This window comes from Dermacentor albipictus, chromosome 4 (genome assembly GCF_038994185.2).
Source record: "Dermacentor albipictus isolate Rhodes 1998 colony chromosome 4, USDA_Dalb.pri_finalv2, whole genome shotgun sequence".
NCBI classification, from domain to species: domain Eukaryota; kingdom Metazoa; phylum Arthropoda; class Arachnida; order Ixodida; family Ixodidae; genus Dermacentor; species Dermacentor albipictus.
Genome location: NC_091824.1, coordinates 78,194,250 through 78,215,172, shown reverse-complemented (window position 1 = coordinate 78,215,172; position 20,923 = coordinate 78,194,250). Strand labels below are relative to the sequence as shown.

Genomic DNA, 20,923 nt, shown 5'->3' with positions numbered 1-20,923 from the left:
GATGCTTTTGAAAGGGTTGTAATTATTGGAATGTCCGACAAGAGAAAATCACAGGTAGAAATATGAAACTCTCCTGCAAGAAATGTCTGCGCGACCCAGGCTGCCAGAATGATAAACTAGGCCTTTTGTCATCGCACGTCTAGTTAGAGCTCTGTTGTCGTCCTCTACAAATTCTTGTAAAGCCCTAACGGTAAGGGTGTTACCAGTATGACAAGAAAACACCCGTAAAGTTCAAAACATTTTCACAGAGTACTGAATATCCACAAATGCGAAGCTATTGTTTACAGTTCTTTATTTTAGTTTATTATTACCAAATATAGTTCCAATAACAAAATACCTACTTACAATATCGCATTGTTCGACAGTGGCTCTCATGACACTGGTACTCAGAGTGGCAAATTTTCTACCATTTAAAAGCAACGGGAAATACCGTGAACTTCTTCCGTGATAAGCGGACATAGCACGCAAGTGTACACAGCCTCCCGGGGGACAAGAGCGCAAACGCGTCCGTGATTCTACGACAAGCGTTTAGTCGTCAAAGAGAAAGCCCACTCTGGCTCTCCCACAGCCCGCCAGGAATTGGCCACTGCCGGCGATGCTGCTCTGGGTGCTAGTAACAAGTTACCCGCCGTGATTGCTCAGTGGCTATGGTGTTAAGCTGCTGAGCACGAGGTCGCGGGATTGAATCCCGGCTATGGCGGCCGCATTTCGACGGGGGCCAAATGCGAAAAACACCCGTGTACTTAGATTTAGGTGCACGTTAAAGAACCCCAGGTGGTCCTAATTTCCGGAGTCTTCCACTATAGCGTGCCTTATAATCAGAAAGTGGTTTTGGCACCTAAAAACCCCGTAATTTAATTTTTAAGGGAAATAATATCGTGTGAATTGGCGATGAGCAGATTATGTGAAAAGCAAAGGCACATCGAAGCTGTTACTAGAAACAGGCCGGTGTCTGATATCGGTACATGGTACCTGATATTTGTTAATTTTATATTCTTTTGGTTAGGTCTACACGAAATTATTATGAGAAAAGAACGACGGTGAGTGTCAATGTGATGTGTATACGTTCTTGAATGCTGTAAGTTATAATTACTATTGATTCTTAGAAACGAAGCTTTTGCAACTGCTTTCATGCGGTGCAGGGTAACAATGTGCGAAATCTATATATGCAAAAGAAAGCTGCGTATGTCGCACAAAAGTTATTTTGCAAGTTCACAAGACTTGCGTGTACATTTGCGTGTATATAAGCTCGCGCTAGGAGGCGGATTCTTTTCAGCCACGAAGCTGAAGGAGAGATGAAATGATGCAGACTTGATAACAAAAACTACAAAACATAGCACTGATAACCTTCAACCTTTCTACCCCGCGTTTTGCCATAGGTTGCGAAGGTTTATTTTGCCAAATTAATCTGGGCACACTCCACCCAATTCTTTCTAACCAATGTGCGTAAACTACCTAATGGGCGCCTCGTCTCCTTTCAGGCTCACGCTGGAGTTAGCCTGCCCGATGGGATTTAGGCGTTACCCACTCGACATTCAGAGATGCCCCATGACAATCAGTACTTGTGAGTATCCATCCACTTCAAAAAAGCCGCTTTTACGCGCCTAAATACCACGCCTAAATAAGTATAGAAACACGCATACCATGTAGGCCTGCGCACTCGGTAAACGGACGTCAATTTTATATCTTGGTCATTGTAATGGATATGAAATTGTCATGCAAGAAACGAATGGTCATTCCACGTCCAATAAACCAGCATTTTTTCGACCATCACAGATATAACTGAAAAAAAACAGAGGTCCTTTAGTAACTTGCTATATTACAATCAAAGGCCACGCGAGCCAAATCGTATCACAGGTTCGTTTTGAGTTTGATAGCAAGCGGTAGCAAGATAGCTTTGATTGGTACTCCAAGAGAGGTAGATAGAGGAAATGATAGGCACATGCTACAGGAAGAAAAATCACTGCCCAAGCATTCTGTACAGATGGTTAACCAGCGATGCTGACACGTGCGGCCCCGGTGTCTATCACTGGGTTAATCCTGATGGTTCATTAAACGACGGTTTGGTAGGCTGCCAGATCCTCAGTACGCAGTTGCTGCTTGCGCTCGGCTGCACGAGCCTGTTCTTGTGCCCGTGCTGCGGCATCAACACGGCGTAGACGAGCCCGCTCCCGGTTCTGCTCGCAGCGCTGCTGATCGAAAGCTGCCTGCTCTTCAGGAGTAAGTATGACGCGTAGCCTACCCATTTCGGAGAAGGGATAAATTACTGCACGCGCTCGGCTGCGACGGAGAGCAATGACGTCACTATCATCGTCGTCACTATCAATCGCGCGCATCTCTTTCTCTTTTTTTTTTCGGGCATGCGCATGGGGTTGCACCGGAGGAGTTTTCGGCATACAGGCGACCGACAGACGAACGGACGGACCAATCGGCGAGCCATATACAGCTTCGCTGTAAAATTTGTACTCGCTTGTTGAAGTTCACAACTCATTCTCCTCATTTATTTTTCTTCTGAAATTTTCTAGCATATTGACGAGAATTAATTGTTCTTGCCGAGCTGAGCCAGAAGGTATCAATCAGCTTTTTTTTTTCAATGGCATATTGTAGGGTACAGTCATTCAAAGGGCACATATGGCAAGACAATTGAGTGATGCGACTGCCAAAAAAACCAATACTTCAAATATTTGAATTCTTTAGGTGCTTTTGGTACCGGCAAAAGCCGCTAAAATGGCAGTTTGATTAGTGTTTCTTGAAACGCGAGTATATCCAGAAGCCACAAATTGAACATAGTATGGTAGCCCGGTTGATACAGTACTTCTTTGTTTATTCAGTGTCCCGCTTTGCCAGAAAGGCGTTACAGCAGGGGGGTTACAGACTTGAACAAAACACTTCTTCATCTATACAGCACACTTGCGTCTCTTGCAGACGGTTCCAATCTCTGATAGTCATGACAAAGAAGGAATTGTAAAACATAGTTGTCCTTCCACTGTGTTTCCTGCTGGTCGATCTGGATTGTGTCGCCCCATGCCGGATTTTGTTAATTTCTCGTGGATTCTACACCTCGCTCTAGATCGACCAGTCGAATTCACCATAGGAAGTTCGCAACGGGCCTGAGCACTAAGTTGATCTCCCATCAAGTGTGTGCAGAAGCTTGTACGCACAGGAGTGAAACTTTGAGCGCAGCGTACTTGAAAGCAAAACCTTTCTCAACCTTCCAGGCGCATCACCGACTCGAAACGCGTCTGCAGAACGATGTGGAGACAACAGCAGACGTTATGCAAACACGTCCCCGCCGCAGACTTTGCGCATCAAAAGAGCAGACGCTGCGTCACAACCCGCCAAACCATCGAAATGCGCTGAGCAAACAACAGGGCCTGCTCATTTATTGTTTTGTATCAGAAACAAACGTGCAGCGTCAGTGCAGGCACAGTACTTGAACTTTATGAACTGGCACTGCATTCTGCTGCGCTCGCATAGTACCACAATGGAATTAGTGCAGAAAGTGTATCTAAATCGAAGGTACCTAATATAGTCTGTCTTGCTGAGTTCAAGCCTGCATTTTAACGCATGCGTGTAGCGTAATGTTCTAATCTACTGGATTGTTCATGTAACATGGAGCAATATTCATTTTTAAGAACATTTAGAAAGCCTAGACTTCTGGGTGGGTCAAGCCAGCAATATGTTCTTAGAAACCTCCTAAAAATGTTTCAGGATTTTTGGCTGCTCATCAATAAATTAGTTAAGATTAATAAACCAAGTATTTAAACAATTAAATGTATGGCCCCAATTTCCCTCCAAAGTTTGTAGAACACATCTACAAACATCACTTCCAATTGGTTGACACGCACTACCTTTTGTGAAACTGTTTTTGTCACAATTCAAACACCACGGGGATTTTTTTTTTTATGCTTCGGGGGATTTCTTTGACACACAGCGTTATCAACTTGTGCCAGATTCCGTACTGCGACAAAGTACTGGTTCATAAACACATCGATATATTTTTCGCTTCCGTGTGCACAGCAGTGCTACGAAACCAAACGTAATACTTAGAACTTAAAAAGGCCTTTCTTTTTGTCTATGTTTTTCGTGCTTATTCCCCTGTTTCTTCGACTACGATTCTCTTCGCCACAACGTGCTCTCTTCTGCAGATTCAGAGACTACGGAGAAAGCCATTCTGCAGTGGGAAGACGTCGATCCAGTATTCTTTGAGGGCGAAGTGCAAATTCCTCAGTTCGACCTGCTGGACATGGTCTACGAGAACTTTACGATGTCCTTCGACACAGGTAGAATGCTCATTGCAATATTGCATGACATAGGAGGAGATTGTACACGCGATTACGAACGCAAGAAAGAGAGAGGGAGGGAGAGAAAAATAAAGAGAGCAATCAGGGATGTTAACCAGAAAATTGTCTTTTTGGCTACGTTACGCAGGAGAATGGGACAAGGGAAATATAAACAGAGAGAGAAAAAGAAAGAGAAAGAGAGAGAAAGAGAGAGTCAACACTGATTATAGCATCGGCTGCACAGACACTTGACGGTGATCTACTCAAAGCAATGAATTGGATATCGATTGTATTTATATAAGGGGCAGATTGGCACAATAAGCGGTCAATATCCTCTTCGCAGCCGCATACATTACAATGCAGCAGCCTTATCACATGCAGCATTATCGGCCATTCCATTAGTGTCAAACAAGCTCTCGTAAGGGCAAACACTAACCACAACCGTCACAGAGGAGATGCCTCGCGTAGGTGTAACCTGGATTGGAACTGCTGGGAATGGTGATGTTCTGTGCAGTTTCGTGCGCCTTTTACTTGCCTTATTCTGCTTGGCTAACGAAAGCAAACGTGCCAGATGGCGAACCTGCCTCGAAGCGTGTGCCCTAGGGCATGGAATAGGCATGTGGTGGTCTTATTCATGTCGTCTTACTACAGCTCGTAAAACTATTTGCATTTATTTTCGCTAAAACAGGAAAAACACAACCAGCAGCTTTTATTTTTTTACATACAAATATCTTTCTCCGATTCCGTTGGGAAACGTTTCACAGGCATTACATATCTCTTCATTTACAAGCATCTTTACAATATAAATTCCGCCTGCTAAGCTTTAAGAAAGTAGGTTGCGTGCGGAGCTTAGCAATCCAGCAAGGCAACGACTCCCAAACGCAAGAACAACACAAGAGCAATCAAGTTACCAGATCACTGAAAAGAGGAGGTCGAAAGACAGTACGTAGCACAGTCGGTCTACAACAGATCAGTACCGGAAAAAGATAAGTGCAATTTATTAGAGGAACGGCAAAGAGGTCGGCCTGAGCTAGCATGCTCTAGCCTGCTACTCTGCATAGGGGAGCTTTAGTGTTGCAGAGAAGAATATGAATATTATATTGCCAATGCATTACTAGAAATAAACATTGTTACGCCATAGCAGTGTCAAATACTGAGGTGCTGCACAGCTGTAGGTGAGGCATTGTAGAACATCTAATCCAACAGAATAGAAGTGTATTGCACCGAGCGCTAACGTAAATGACATTATTTACTCGAATTTCGCGTTTTGAACAATCTCTGGTTCAAGGCCTAGGTCTCACTCGTCTCTATTGCCTCAGGAACTGACACTGTCCTTTGGTAAACAAAAAAAAACTTCATTAGAAAGCGACCTATTTGGGATCTTTCTCTCTCACTACTATTTTTAGAGTGCAGGACTGTTCTTGCTAGTTCCTCTGCAGTTAATGCAGTATTCGTTGTCACACTTATTCAACCATAAATTGCCGCTTTCTCCAATGCCCCATTGTACAGTCGACCAAAAAAGTTTACGGACCAAGAGATCTGACAAAAAGCTGAATATCTCCTCAGTCTCAAGACACAGCGTGTTATTCCCATTTCCAGCCTTTTGCGGCATATGCGAACAACATTGTGATGCACAATTTCACTGGCTGCTTTCGAAGTCTGCTCGTATATTTTGAATTTTCTTAGATCCCGTGGTCCGTAAACTTTTTTGGTCGACTGTACATTGCAGTTGTGCATACAAAGGAAAACTATAAGAATAAAGAGGACGCCTAAGCTAGCCGCATATAAGCGCTGTTGCGCGGAAGCAATTGAATTATCTCACGATACTAGAGTGAAGGTCACATAAACATCATGAGAGGCGCGGAGATGTGGTCACTATTTGCACTGGACTCTCAATGGCAGTAGCTAATCGCTACGTCCTATCAACTGAAATCCCACCTGCAACATCCTACGAACCGAATTCGATGCTCAGGATGCTGCAGTTACGGCCTCCACCCTGGCCTTTTCTACGCAAGGCAGAAAGCAGTATAGGTGGCCCCGTTCTGACTAGAAGTTGCGTTCCCGAACGGTTGCTTTGAACCTCACGGGAATGAGTGATGATGCTGCGCGCGCAGGGTAACGCTGCGACGAGACCATCGATCACCTTTTATACGCCTGTCGGGGTGACCAGATGAAGTTGGGCCAACAGGCGGTTCGCACTCTCAGAACAAGCCCAAAATAAATGACGTCGTATGTCTAAATATGGTACATCTAATGAGCTGAATATTTTAGAGAACACGACTTCAGCCCGCGTAGATGACTGACCATTCATCGTGTCCAATTAAGGTACTAGAACACCGACCTCGCTGTTCCCCCGCATGCAAAAGCCCGAACGCGCAGTTCTAATTTTTGATCCATTGGCCTGCGTCACGTGATCGCACCCGACTGCCCGACACTTCCTTTGCGTTTCCGTGTATTCCGGAGGCTTGCTCTTTATTTCTCAAATTTTTCGATTACCTTTGTCATGGTCTTCTCACGAGCTTCGTGTCTTTATTTATATTGTCTCCATTTTTTCATCTCGAATTAGCTTATTAATTTAGTTGCAGGATACCAGAAGCCACCGGAAACTAGCAATTACATTTACTTCGTTGTTGGTATCTTTATTGCTCTCGCATTCCGTTTAAAGTCACCTCCTGATAGCTTGAACGTATTTCACATTAGTGAACAAACGCGATAAGATTTCAATAGACCTCTGGAACATTGAGGATGCATGTTTTTTACTTGAAAGGTGCGGGAACTAATTCAGGGAAAAAGTGGTTTACCAAATCCTATTCAACGAAGTGCCCATGCAAAAATTGGAATATTTTCTGATTTCGCAATATAGGCTACATATTTTAGAAGTAATAAAGTCAAAGTCGATCATGTGGCAGAACATCACAAATAATCATAAATAAAAAGAAGGCCGTGGCGATACAAAAAAAAACGGGCAGATACACTTAAAACTACTTACGTGTAGGAATGCGAAACAGTTATAGCCAATTTGGTGAAATGATTCTATTTCATACACCCATCATACACACTCATGACGTGGCGCCACCTCCACCCCATTGGCTGCGCCATCACGTGCCCAATGACGTGCGCACTCAGCCACGCCTTCAGTCAGCCAGACGGCTGCGACGAGGCGTGTGCAATGAGTCACGCACTAGGCACACGTTTAGTCGGTCAGAACCGTGGAGCTGTCATGGCATCGGGGAAGCGCGCTTGCGTCGCATCCCGGTGGCCCGGGCTCCATACCCAACCAGACCAAAACGTACCAATCTTTCTCTTGAAATCTGTTAATTTACAGTGTTTACAGGAGCCTTCCTGAGAAATTTCACGTCAATCCGAGCATTTTCTTTTCACCTTTTTTTTACTCTTTGCGACGTCGGCCATTCTAGGTACGATCGCTCGGTCACGCTGCCGCCCAATTTTCGCGTAAATCGGGCATGTATTGCTTTCGCATTAAACCATATATGACCATATATCTGAAGATATATGGTCATAGTCGATATTGCGGACCCAACTGACAAGGTAGCTCTGATCGGACACTCAGCCACGTTTCTACTCTGTTTACTACAATGGTTGCGGCACTGAAGTTTGGCGCCTGTTTTCAATACAAATCATCATCATCAGCCTGGTTACGCCCACTGCAGGACAAAGGCCTCTCCCATACTTCTCCAACTACCCCGGTCATGTACTAATTGTGGCCATGTTGTCCCTGCAAACGTCTTAATGTCATCCGCCCACCTAACTTTCTGCCGCCCCCTGCTACGCTTCCCTTCCCTTGGAATCCAGTCCGTAACCCTTAATGACCATCGGTTATCTTCCCTCCTCATTACATGTCCGGCCCATGCCCATTTCTTTTTCTTGATTTCAACTAAGATGTCATTTACCCGCGTTTGTTGCCTCACCCAATCTGCTCTTTTCTTATCCCTTAACGTTACACCGATCATTCTTCTTTCCATAGCTCGTTGCGTCGTCCTCAATTTCAGCAGAACCCTTTTCGTAAGCCTCCAGGTTTCTGCCCCATATGTGAGTACTGGTAACACACAGCGGTTATACACTTTCCTTTTGAGGTATAGTGGCAACCTGCTGTTCATGATTTGAGAATGCCTGCCAAACGCACCACAGCCTATTCTTATTCTTCTGGTTATTTCAGTCTCATGATCCGGATCCGTGGTCACTACCTGCCCTAAGTAGATGTATTCCCTTACGACTTCTAGTGCCTCGCTACCTATCGTAAACTGCTGTTCTCTTCCGAGACTGTTAAACATTACTTTAGTTTTCTGCAGATTAATTTTCAGACCCACCCTTCTGCTTTGCCTCTCCTGGTCAGTGAGCACGCATTGCAATTGGTCTCCTGAGTTACTAAGCAAGGCAATATCATCAGCGCATCGCAAGTTGCTAAGGTATTCTCCATCAACTTTTATCCCCCATTCTTCCCACTCCAGGTCTCTGAATACCTCCTGTAAACATGCGGTGAATAGCATTGGAGAGATCGTATATCCCTGTCTGACGCCTTTCTTTATTGGGATTTTGTTGCTTTCTTTGTGGAGGACTACGGTGGCTGTGGAGCCGCTATAGATATCTTCCAGTATTTTTACATATGGCTCATCTTTGTCGAGTTCGTTGCAACCATCTCTATTTTTCTTTGTTTTGCTAATGTTCGCTGTCTGCCAGGCGCTGCCACTCAAGCCCTTGGTGAGGCTTTGGTAGGCCTGATTTTGGTGTATGAGAATTGACATGAATAAAAGTACTATCTATCTATCTATCTATCTATCTATCTATCTATCTATCTATCTATCTATCTATCTATCTATCTATCTATCTATCTATCTATCTATCTATCTATCTATCTATCTATCTATCTATCTATCTATCTATCTATCTATCTATCTATCTATCTATCTATCTATCTATCTATCTATCTATCTATCTATCTATCTATCTATCTATCTATCTATCTATCTATCTATCTATCTATCTATCTATCTATCTATCTATCTATCTATCTATCTATCTATCTATCTATCTATCTACACCCTGATTCCGTAATGCCTTCATGACTGCTGAGGTTTCGACTGAATCAAACACTTTCTCGTAATCAATGAAAGGGCTGGTTAGATTCTGCACATTTTTCTATCACCTGATTGATAGTGTGAATATGGTCTATTGTTGAGTAGCCTTTACGGAATCCTGCCTGGTCCTTTGGTTGACAGAAGTCTAAGGTTTTCCTGATTCTATTTGCGATTACTTTAGTAAATACTTTGTAGGCAACGGACAGTAAGCTGATCGGTCTATAATTTTTGAAGTCATTGGCGTCCCCTTTCTTATGGATTACCTTAAATAAATACCTTAAATAACTTAAATTACCTTAAATTACTTTAAATAAATAAAACGTATATTCATATAACACATATCACCGTCGATAGTAATGAACCCACTTATTTATAGCTCTTGAAGGCTACCGTGCACGCTGCCCTTTTAGTACAAACGCTTTTTCGGCAGAATTTCACGCTCTGCGGTGTTACAGGAAATATGCCAACATAAACACAGCTATAGATATTTACTAAGACGGCATAACCACAGTAATCTGTTGATAGCAACGATATAGACACTTCTGCACGCCCTGTGCAGTCTTTGAAAGATGGCGCTTCGCCCGCCGTGGTGGATATAGGCTATAGTGTTGCGCTGCTAAGCCCGAGGTCGGGGGATCGAATCCCGGCCGCGGTAGCCGAATTTCGAGGGCGAAATGCGAAAACCCTCCGTGCACCATGCATCGGGCGCAAGTTAAGGAACCCCATGGGGTCAAAATTAAAGCGGAGTCCACCACTATGGCGAGCCTCATAATCTAATCGTGGTTTTGGCACGTAAAACCCCAGAATTCACTCACTCAAAGGTGGCACTTCATGCTTGCAGTTTATAAAGCGGTGCGTATCAGAACAAGCGTTCCTTTCTTTCCTCGAATAACCGCTGTATACAAGAACACAACGACCGTTTCCATTGCGATGCTCTGAACCGTTCGCTTCCTTGAACGTTGTAATCGTGCAACTTCCTGCAGGCACCTTCAGCGTACTGCGAGCCAACTTCACCATATCGCGTGAGCGCGGATTCTACCTGATAAACATGTACTTCCCCACGCTGCTTAGCGTCGTCATTTCCTGGTTTGCCTTCTACCTGCACCTCAACATGGCTCCCGGAAGAATCATCCTCGATCTAGGCATGCTGCTCAACCTGCTTTCTGGTAAGGCTAATAAGATATTCTTAAAACAAGGACAGCGAGATAGCAGTGAATGATGAAAAACTTTATTTCCCTGGGGCATATTATGCAGGTAATTTTCTTGGCATGTATTGTAACCCACCGTCGCAAAATGCGACGCAGTTTATAATAAAACTATTTCTTGAGCAAGTTGGTGCGATTGGGGAAAACATGAACTTTAGGGTGGTAAATAGACACTCGCAAGGGAGAAACACACACAGGCACACAGAGCGCCATGTGTGTCTGTGTGTGTTTCTCCCTCGCGTGTGCCTTTTTAGCGCGCCAAAATCCAGCAGCTTTTTTAACTCGTGTTCAAGTCCATGTGAACATTAGCGCAGTTAAAAATGCAAGAAATCCTTCAGGCTGGCGCGAGCCCACGAGATAGCACTTTTTTAAGACTCTGGAGTGAGCCTGTTGTTTTCGTATAAAGCTGTATAACTGGTATAACTGTCTGCTGCGTAACCAAAATCGTTGCCTGCCCCTCAGACCACACTATGGTGTCGAAGGTCTTCCAGCATACTTAGAAGGCTGATGCGAAACTAAAAGAAAAGAAAAAGCAAAGATACTGTTACTGGCGACAATATGCTTTATATAACTTAGCAAATAAGACACACAATATTTTTTTTCGTACAAAGAGATTAAAAACGCAATTATTGTATTATTCGCGCCCGTATAAAATATGGCTCAACATTCCAAGCGGGAATGACTTGCTGAGCTCCCTTATTAAATGCATTAATGATATTCAGGTTTCGCCATTCACATAACAGTTGCCTCACTGGGAGAGATTTTTAGGTTTTTATACACCTTGTAAACTGTGGCACACTTCGTAAAGTGTTACTAAGGATCGATATCGCAGACTCCGGTGCGGTGATCTTTCACCCCTTGTTCTACGTAAACAGATAACAGAGTTGCGGCAAAACGTGACGAATGGAAGGCAAACTGCCCTTTTTCACTGTCACTCGACTGAAATGGAGGCGGTAGCGGCGCCAATCTGTTAAAGTGCTCGCCTACCCCGCTGCTTTCGGAGAATCACAGGACGCCACAGCTGAACTGAGGAAGGACACTCTCAAAAGAACCAAAATAAAGAAACCAAGAACTCAGCACAAGGATAAACTTAGAAAAGATGGAGACCAGTTGGGAAACACTTATATACTAAGTACTAACGTTGTAACAACGTTCGTTTTCTGTGTATACGTGTTTCTAGATGCTTTCGCTTTGACTTCTTGTTTTTTTTTAGCAAACGTAGACAACTGAGAAGATTACCTATGGTCTCTTTCACCGTGCCTAAGGTACAGTGAGCTATCCAAAAAGGCAGATTTAAGAAAACTGACCCTACCTGTTTCCCAATATAATATATATACACATACCACGGAGAAAAACACACCGAGCCAACAAAAAATAAATAAAGTGAAACTCAAAATGAAGGAGTAAAAGCAACAAGACATCCGTCCCAGATGCACACGCGCAAATTAACACACTTGATGAACACCGCGAAATAAGAACGCTTGACCATCTTGAACCCTGGCGCCCGAATTCATGCATTTCACTCACACGCTTAGCTCTGCAAACCCGGTGAAGTTGATTGTTGTCGCAGACATTTACGCATGCGTGAGCTCTCTGCGCGTTTACAAGACAGTGCTGCTAATCAGTAGTTACTTCGATGACATCTTGCAGTGATGGATATGTACTTAAGAACAGTATTCACACCATTGCGATGTACAGATACCACAGTAAGGGCCACCATCGTAGAGACAACGAATAAGTAAATAAAATTTAAACAAAACACCCCCATTAAGGTAATGAACATCAGCCAGGTTCAAAAAGGCTACCTATGTCGCTCTAAAAGCTTATTAGATGTTGGATTGCGCAACATTGTGACGAGACACACAGAAGAGACACACACCACAAGCGCTCTATGGTGTGTGCCTCTTCTGTGTGTCTCGTCAAAATGTTGCGCAATCCAACCTCTAATATGCTATACCAACGCGCCCAGTCGTCAACCTTGCAAGTTTCATCTAAAAGCTTACGATCCACTTAGCTGTAGCACAGGACACCACGCGCGCTCACGACGTGTGAGCGCTAAGAGGAGTGACACTTGATATGCAGCCGCTGCGGTATGCGGAATATACGAGAGAACGCACCTCGAAGTGCATGATCTCAAAGATTGTTCACTAGCTTGCTCAACTTTCTATGCTATTTGCAAGGTCAAGAGAGACATGCATAAAACTAAAGGAAAAACAGAAAGGTTAACTAGAGGATATCGCCGGTTGGGTTCTTTGCACTCAGGAAAGGAAGAACGCGGTACGAAAGAAGAGAGAAAAAAGTAAAGAAAATTCAAGGTCACTCCTCCCTGCGAAGGTGGATGACCAGCTGAGCAGTAAACATCGTGGTAAGAAAACTTGTGGTAAATACTTTATTGCACCCCTCACTGTCTCTTAGTAAAGACAGTCACAGTGGATTCATAACAATGGATTTGTGGCTGCTATGGTATACACTGATGGGCATACTCGCAACTGCAAACACATTCTTTTATAATGTCAAATCGATACACGTACGCCGCTGGGTGGTCGGTTGGGCCGGATACGTGTGACATCGCAAACGATATGTCTGCAACACGAAACGCGTAAACCACTACCTTTTCGGTCCCGACCCATCCACATTGAAGTCACTGACGACGGCCTGAGGGGTAGTGTCATCGCAACTAACCCACGCAAAGTGAGTAGCCATGAATCTTAAGGGGCTATGAGCCATTGCATTTTTGCTTGCTTACAGTGGTATGTGCCATTGATGATGCAGTTTTCGGCATGCTGTTTCGTATGTTGTATGCGTGATTAGAAAGAATGTAGGCACTGTTCGCTTCACTTTGCTGAGTGCGTGTGGCCTCTGCCTTACGGGACTATGATTCATTGCGTTTTTTTCTTGCTTATGGTGGTATGAGTGCTTGCAGGGGTATGAGCCGTTGACAAAGATTGTCTTTTTGTGCACACACGAAAATCTTATGGTACATTTGCGGCACTGAGGGCGCCTTCTCGCACTGAGGGCGCCTCCCCGCACAAGCAGAGAGACACCTTCCTGTCCTTTCTTTATTAAATAAATGATTTTCTTTCTCATCTTCCTCCTCTATAGTACCTTAGCCATATACAGCTCCTCTGTAAAAAGAGGCAAGAGGACCCTCCGGAGAGTATGAATAAAAGCCTTTCAGTTCCAGGGTCTCTGCACTGCATGTCTTTCCGCAGAATCGAGCTGGCCCCAAATACCATATCTGGTTCCATCAATGGAGGGCCCAGTCTGCAGCTCGCGTTTAGACTACAAGATTCTCCTCTGCTCGGTCACATACTTAATCACGTACTACTAGATTTATCTGTTGAACTGCTTGCAAAGCTCATCTTCGAACAGGAAGAAGACAATGCAGAAATCTTTAGCGCCGCTTCAAGCGTCAATTTCACGTAATATTGCCGTAATACTTGACGTAATACTGGGAATTTTGCTGAACATAATGTTTATCTAGCTATTGCTGGTCAATCCTCAGTTTTTTAAGAGAGAAAGTTATAGTTTTGGGGAAGCGCAATCGTAATTACTTAGTGAAGACTCCGTTATCCCCTAGTCGCGTAAATGCTTTTTTTTTCATACTATTTGACTTCAGCTTGAACAGTCGTGCCTCAACGCTCGGTGATTTCATTCATGGCGTCCTTGCGTTATGTTATGTATGACACGCCTTCGGGGCAATGACACTGGCATCCGTGCTTACGCAGTGAACAGGGGCGTGCGCTCGGAGCTGCCCCCGGTGTCGTACATGAAAGCCCTGGACGTGTGGATGGGAGGCTGCATATGCGCAGTGTTCGGATCACTGCTCATCTTCTCCGTGGTGAACTACATGGGGCGCATCAAGCAGCGGCCCAAGCTGTACAGAATGGTCGACGACGCTGCATTTGTCGTAAGGAACTTGTAACAATGGCCGTAATGAGATGGCGAAGAAAACGTCTGCGTAGTTCTCTCAGTTCACTCACTAGCTTCTACTAATACCACATGGTAGCTACTACTACTATCGAATTAAATGCTGCTCACTTGCTAACAACACCTGCTAATATATTACCACTAGCACTATTATTACTAAATTATTGCTGCCTATTGTTATGTGCTACTTTACATATTGTTACTACCACTACTTCTACTGTTCCTACCACTACAATCATACGTTCGCCACCACAACTAGTACAATTGTTCCAGTTTCTGCTACAGCCACCACAACGGCTACTTCACTACTGCTGCTACTACAACTACTACTGCTGCTAACTATGCTATTACCATATCACAAGGACTGCTGCTGCCCCTACAGCAGTCATCAGAACGGTCTCTGACTTTCCGCATGGTCTTAGCTCATGCGTTTGTCATGAATTTATTCCTACGCATTTTCCTAAAACAAATAGTTGACACAAAACATTCCTGCGCGTCACCTCACCCTTTCGGTGTCTCGTTGTATTTGGACTGCCTACACATCTTTTCTAAGATGCAGTCAGCTTTCGCTTGCCGCCAAAGTCAATTTTCATCGCCTTTCTTCCAGTATTATTTCATGCTTCTCCTTGAGCCATTGACTCAAATGAAATTTCAAACATTGCTGCGCTGTTCCCGACCTTTACCTCCCTCAGACGCCAGTCGTACCAAAATTTAATTTCCCATTTTGCCTCAAGCAGTAATCTGGGGAACCCGCCTTTTGACACTTTGATGTTTTGAAGGTTATATTCGTTTAAATCGCTTTGTGTCATGCGGCATAGCAACCCCACCACTGCCTTGTATCGTATTAGTGTGACTTAACGCTAAACGATGCTTCTTACCTGTTGAACGTTATTCAGTTTCTCGAATTACGCTTGTTTTCCCAGCTCGTAACAAGAAAGAAAGAGTTGGCTGAGGACCCAGAGAGCTACGACAGCAAGGAGTACGACGAATTGCACCGGAACCTCAAAAGAGCGCAGAGCATCGACCGATTCGCCCGGGCCGCCTTCCCGTTCGTCTTCCTCGTCTTCAACACTGCCTACTGGTCCCTGTATTCCAGCCAGGAGTACATCAGCGCCTATGGCGAACTGGAGCTTGCCTAAGTTGTGTCGTCGTTCTTGAGATTCTGTTGATGCATCAGGAAAAAACGGAATATGCAAATAAACACTGTCGATTTGGGAACGTTTAAGGAAGACTGCCATGCGAAGACAAATCTTGTTAATTGCGCGCCAGATTTCTTGTAACTCTCCCGTTGAGCGCAACCCAGCGAGAATAAAATTCAAAGCAAGACAATCTCTAAGTTGCGTTTTCTATATTCGAAACGCCAGACAAAGAGAGAATAATCCAGGCACAGGATGCAAGTTCTCAGTGTCGATGGGATGCATCCAAAACAATGTTGCCGCAAGGATGCTGAGAGACGCCACCTTTTAAGTGATGAGGTTGAACAAATGCTTCTCATGGCTGGGCGCCTCCGCTGGCCACCCTCTCAATTCCCCGGCACCCGTTATGCGAGCGGAATTAAGCACCTGAATTGCTCTGCGTGTGAGGCTACATGTGTTCTAAACAAAGACAGCTCAGAACCAGACGTTTTAAGTTTGAAGTTTGAAGTTTATTTCCTTTCTTCATTACAGAAAGAGGAAACAAGAGCTAAAGGCCATTTGGCCTCACAGGGGCTCTTGCTCCTACGTGCGTTCGCCTTACATGATAATCCAATGTATGAAAAAAGCAAATATAACAATAAACAAGCAAGTACGATGTAGAAAATACAAATAAACAAGATAATGTGTACATTATACTATGACTATGTGAAAAAAACGTTTATGCTTCAATTTTTGTTTGTGCAATCACATTACAGCGCCGATTAAGGATTACATATATAGTGCATAAAAAAATTTTTAGTGCGAGAGCAATTGATGTGTAAAAATTTGATTGTGTATGAGAAGGTTTTTTATACATAGCTTAAAATTAGGGGCACAGAAATCATTTTTTTTTGCTCAACAATGTTTAGTAGCCTTGGTATTTGATAGTTTATATCCTGACGTCCGTAGTTAGTACGCGTGAATGGTATTTTCTTAATTTGATAACGTAATGGATATCGACGAGAAGTGGGTATGCTGACAACATGGAGCCTGTGTTTTTTTTTATATGTAAGAGTAATCTATAATAAAATACTTGATTTGCTCGGATCAGTAAATGTTTGCCGAAGAGATTGTGTGTGGGTAAGTCACGCGGCCTACCATGGTAGTTTTCTAAAATTCGGACTACTCGTTTTTGCAAGGTTAATAACTTATCATAGTTTTTTGTTGTAGTTGTTCCCTAAATCAAGACACAATAAGTTAGCTTCGAGTAAAAAAGGGCGTAGTATATTGCTTTCTTTAGCCATAAATGTATTAGATCACCTATTTTATACATACAGCCTGCTACTTTGCTAAGATCATTGCTAAGCTTGTTGACATGATTGCCCGAGGAGAGGTTTTCTTGGAACCATACCCCCAAAACTTTTGAGTTGTTACTTGTTCTAGCATCCTTGCTTGAAATAGAACAGTTATATTAACAGGCAATGGCTTGTTTATCAGTCTAAATATGATATATCTGGTTTTGTTGACATTCATTTGTAGTTTGTTGATGTACAGCCATTCAGATAATAAATTTAAATAATCATTTATTTCTTTTTGTATGCATTGCAAGGAAGAATTTGCAAAGAAAAGATTATCGTCTGCGTACATGATGATATTCGGTGAGGAAGAAATGTTAGGAGGGTCATTTATATAAAGAGTAAATAATATAGGACCAAGTAAGTTTATTTCTTTTTGTATGCACTGCAAGGAAGAATTCGCAAAGAAAAGATTAGTATCGTCTGCGTACATGATGATATTAGGTGAGGAAGAAATGTGGCACGCCAGTCTGTATATTGAGAAGTGAGGAAGTGGCCTGATTATATGAAACAAACTGGTAACGATCCGTTAAGTAACGTACTTCTCAATAAATCTAATGCTGTACCACGTATACCGTAGTCATAAAGCTTGCACAGAAGTATAACATGATTTACTCTGTCAAAAGCCTTACGCAGGTCCAGAAATAAGCCTACCGTGTATAAACGGTTTTCCACATTTTGCAGTATTTGATGTTTATGTGTTAGCGCTCGTTGCGCTCGTTTATACGCACATGTGCGGGCACATGCGCTCGTTTATGTGTTAGCGCATGTGTGCTTCGTTTTTCTTTTTTATTGAACTCAATTTCTTCAAATATCATTGAACTTTCTCCACCGCTCATTAAACAAATTTCACTTGTTTCTTCGTGAACTTCTGCGATTGAAAGGGCGGGCGAGATCAGTTCTTTAGGCTTTCTGCCAGTCAATCTGCCAAATATTCTTCTTCTTCTATTTTTTTCCACTGCGGTAAGGTGAGCCATGGCATTGCTTTGGCCACTTTTTCTGGGCCTTTCCGCTAATGCATCCGATAATTGCATGGGCTTGCCTCCACTTTCTTGCGCTTTCGCCTCCCATTTGCCCAGAGAGAGAGAGAGAAAAAGAAAGAAAGAAAAAGGATATGCTCGGTTGCCGTCTTTGTGCAGGAACTTCTCGGATTTCTTTTCCCCATTTTTTGGATTTTGGATATTTCGCGCTCAGGATCAGGTTTCGCTTCCTTGACTTGTCAACAGGAAATCGTGCAAGGTACCAGCGGGCCAGTTACCTTGCAGGTACAAAGTTTCTTTATTGAAAACTCGGCTATTCTCCAGCCTCTACGGGGGTTGGCAGCCGAAAACATCGTCAGGAACCTTACGCTCGTCCAGGTGCCTCAAGCCGTATGGATAATACGTGTACTTCACGGCGTAATGAAAAGCCTGAATGCTTTTGAGCTGGGTGGACGTCTCTTGGTAACGAACTCCTGCAACTATTCTAGTTGAGTGCAACGCAGCAAACAGTGGCAAGAATGGGCAGGTGCGTCTGTACTCTGCTTACCAAAGATTTGAAAGAAAGAAAGAAAGAAAGAAAGAAAGAAAGAAAGAAAGAAAGAAAGAAAGAAAGAAAGAAAGAAAGAAAGAAAGAAAGAAAGAAAGAAAGAAAGAAAGAAAGAAAGAAAGAAAGAAAGAAAGAAAGAAAGAAAGAAAGAAAGAAAGAAAGAAAGAAAGAAAGAAAGAAAGAAAGAAAGAAAGAAAGAAAGAAAGAAAGGGATGGTCTACCCGGGTCTACCCGACCGGGGAGCTGCCAGCCTTCAATCGCGTATTAGTGTCGTCACGGGTAAACAGCCTGGTAGGCGAGCAGCGGACGTGACGTCACCGCCACTCCACGAAGATGGTCGCGTCACACACCACGATCCCCCTGCACCCCACTGATGTGCCAGGACTAAAGAAAATTTTCGGTGAACTTTTTTACTTCTATTGATTCCTGCATTCCCCGTCAAGGAATTCCGTTTCGATAATGGGTCTAAGTATGAAATACCATGAATAGCGCAAATACACCGGGTAACTACATGAACCCACTTATCGTAATTATGACATTTTCTCACGTTGTAGCCACTAATTAAAAGCCTAGCATTATACTCCGCGCCTCTCGTTCACCGACTACTTTATTTGTTTAATTATACGCTTACTAGTCTCATTTCTCATTACATCAGTAAGTTCACTGAAGCGTTTATCCTCAACTCGCATAACGGTAACTTCTCTATGACGCAGTTCCATTGGTCGCTTGCGGCAACCAATCATGATCAGTGCAATGTTGTCATTTTGTGCGCAACAGCTCTTCAGACGACCACGATAGTGTGCTCTGGCGTAGCAAATGTTGCCATACCCTTCTGAGGCTAGGCCTACTTCTGTTGTAAGCTTTAACAGCAAAATATTTAAGTGCTGGCTAGTTAATCGTAAAGGAGTAATTGCATGCTCCAGCTCCCTGTTGCAGTGTTCTCGCATCCGCAATAACGTGCGCTCATTCCAGCAGAAGGAATAAGATAAATTACAATACACTGCGTCCATTCAATAATACACAGTGCAGTGCCTTATATACAGCGATAAGTAAGTACTAGGGACGTTCGGGTAGCAAAATTTCCAAGTAGGATAAAATACGAGATAGTTTCTCATTTTTTTCAGCGAAATGAAATGTAAAGTTTGCACGGAGTCCGTTTGCCAAAGAAAGGGTTTAGTTACATTACTTGCCGTTCACAAAAACACACCCGGTCAAATGAGTAGTTTGTAAGTGACAAACAACTGCAAAGTGATGTATGTATCTGGCGGCCCAATATACTGACAGTACTGAAACAATGGAAGAGCACGTGACCAGACGTATGTAGAAGGCTGTGTTCGCCAAACAAGCTAAGTGTAACACCACAACACCAAACACCGTTTTGAAGCCGTTTAAGCACAGCGACATTGGCAAAAGAAATTAAAGCAGACCAGTACGACCTAGCAGAATCACGAATTTCCAGTGAAGCTGTTTATTTCGAGCAGTGGCAACTATTGTTTTACTTGCCTGGAATTAAATCTCATAGGCGAAAACGTTAACCGTATGTGACTGCTCCTTTCGAAACCTTGCCCGCATAGAACGCTTTCCAGGACTTGTTAAAGAATTTTTCAAATGCAGTAGTCCTGCACAAACAATTTATTTCTCCAGAACATTCACTGATCATAGTTTGCCCTGCCCTCCCCCTCACCCCTCCGATATTCGCTAAGTTTGATCTCGCATGCGTTCGCAGTTCTCCCAAGGCCATCGACCTGTCCGTGATCGGCGTTGTTCGTGAAACATTACACTTATGAAGTTCCGTATCAATTGCACGCGTAATTTGCGGCAAATGGAGTAATTAGTCCACATGATTCGTGCTTGTTCCTTATTTTCGACAAATATGAGTAATACAAACCTTGTTAGTGCTCCCCGAGGACACCAGAAAAACCAACTAATAACGTCGAATGATCGCGTGAAAATAAGGGAAAAAAAATGGAGTGTTCAGCAATTGTTTGCGACGCTTTTAATTAGGCCATGAAGCCAAACACGTTGTCCCAATTTGCACTTAATGTGGGCCCCCTTCTTGCGACATGCATGCTGTTATCTACAGGTACGTCGACACATTTGAAAGCATAGATGATAGTGGCCATTAGACACTTTTTAACATGCTTGAAAAATATTTTTTTTACAAAAGACGTAGTTTATTCACAACTGTTTAATTTCGCACAGAGGTTTCCGATAGCCTTCAGCCGAATTTAGCTAAATTTAATCTCGGTGGTATATGTAGTTCTGTCAGGTCAACACACTAAATTATGCGCCTCTCGTTAGACCCCTTCATAACACTGGAAAACATTTGCATACGTAATTTATTGCCAAGGCAGAATTTAACCCATTAACTTTCAACTTTTCCTACACGTCACCCATTAGCGGCCCCTTGTA

At 43.3% G+C, this 20,923-nt stretch overlaps 1 protein-coding gene and 1 long non-coding RNA gene across 3 annotated transcripts in view; one reads left to right on the top strand and one right to left on the bottom strand.

Moving 5' to 3' along the window:
- LOC135916463 (glycine receptor subunit alpha-2-like) overlaps positions 1 to 15,660 on the top strand; it is a 31,326-nt gene extending 15,666 nt beyond the window's left edge. The window contains exons 5-9 of the mRNA XM_065449831.2: positions 1,482 to 1,564; positions 4,149 to 4,283; positions 10,363 to 10,545; positions 14,313 to 14,494; positions 15,438 to 15,660. Of these exons, the coding sequence (XP_065305903.2) occupies positions 1,482 to 1,564; positions 4,149 to 4,283; positions 10,363 to 10,545; positions 14,313 to 14,494; positions 15,438 to 15,653 (799 nt within the window). The 3' untranslated portion in view covers positions 15,654 to 15,660. The remainder of the gene's footprint in view (positions 1 to 1,481; positions 1,565 to 4,148; positions 4,284 to 10,362; positions 10,546 to 14,312; positions 14,495 to 15,437) is intronic.
- LOC139059162 (uncharacterized) overlaps positions 1 to 20,923 on the bottom strand; it is a 477,146-nt gene that overhangs the window by 368,877 nt on the left and 87,346 nt on the right. The window lies entirely within an intron of this gene.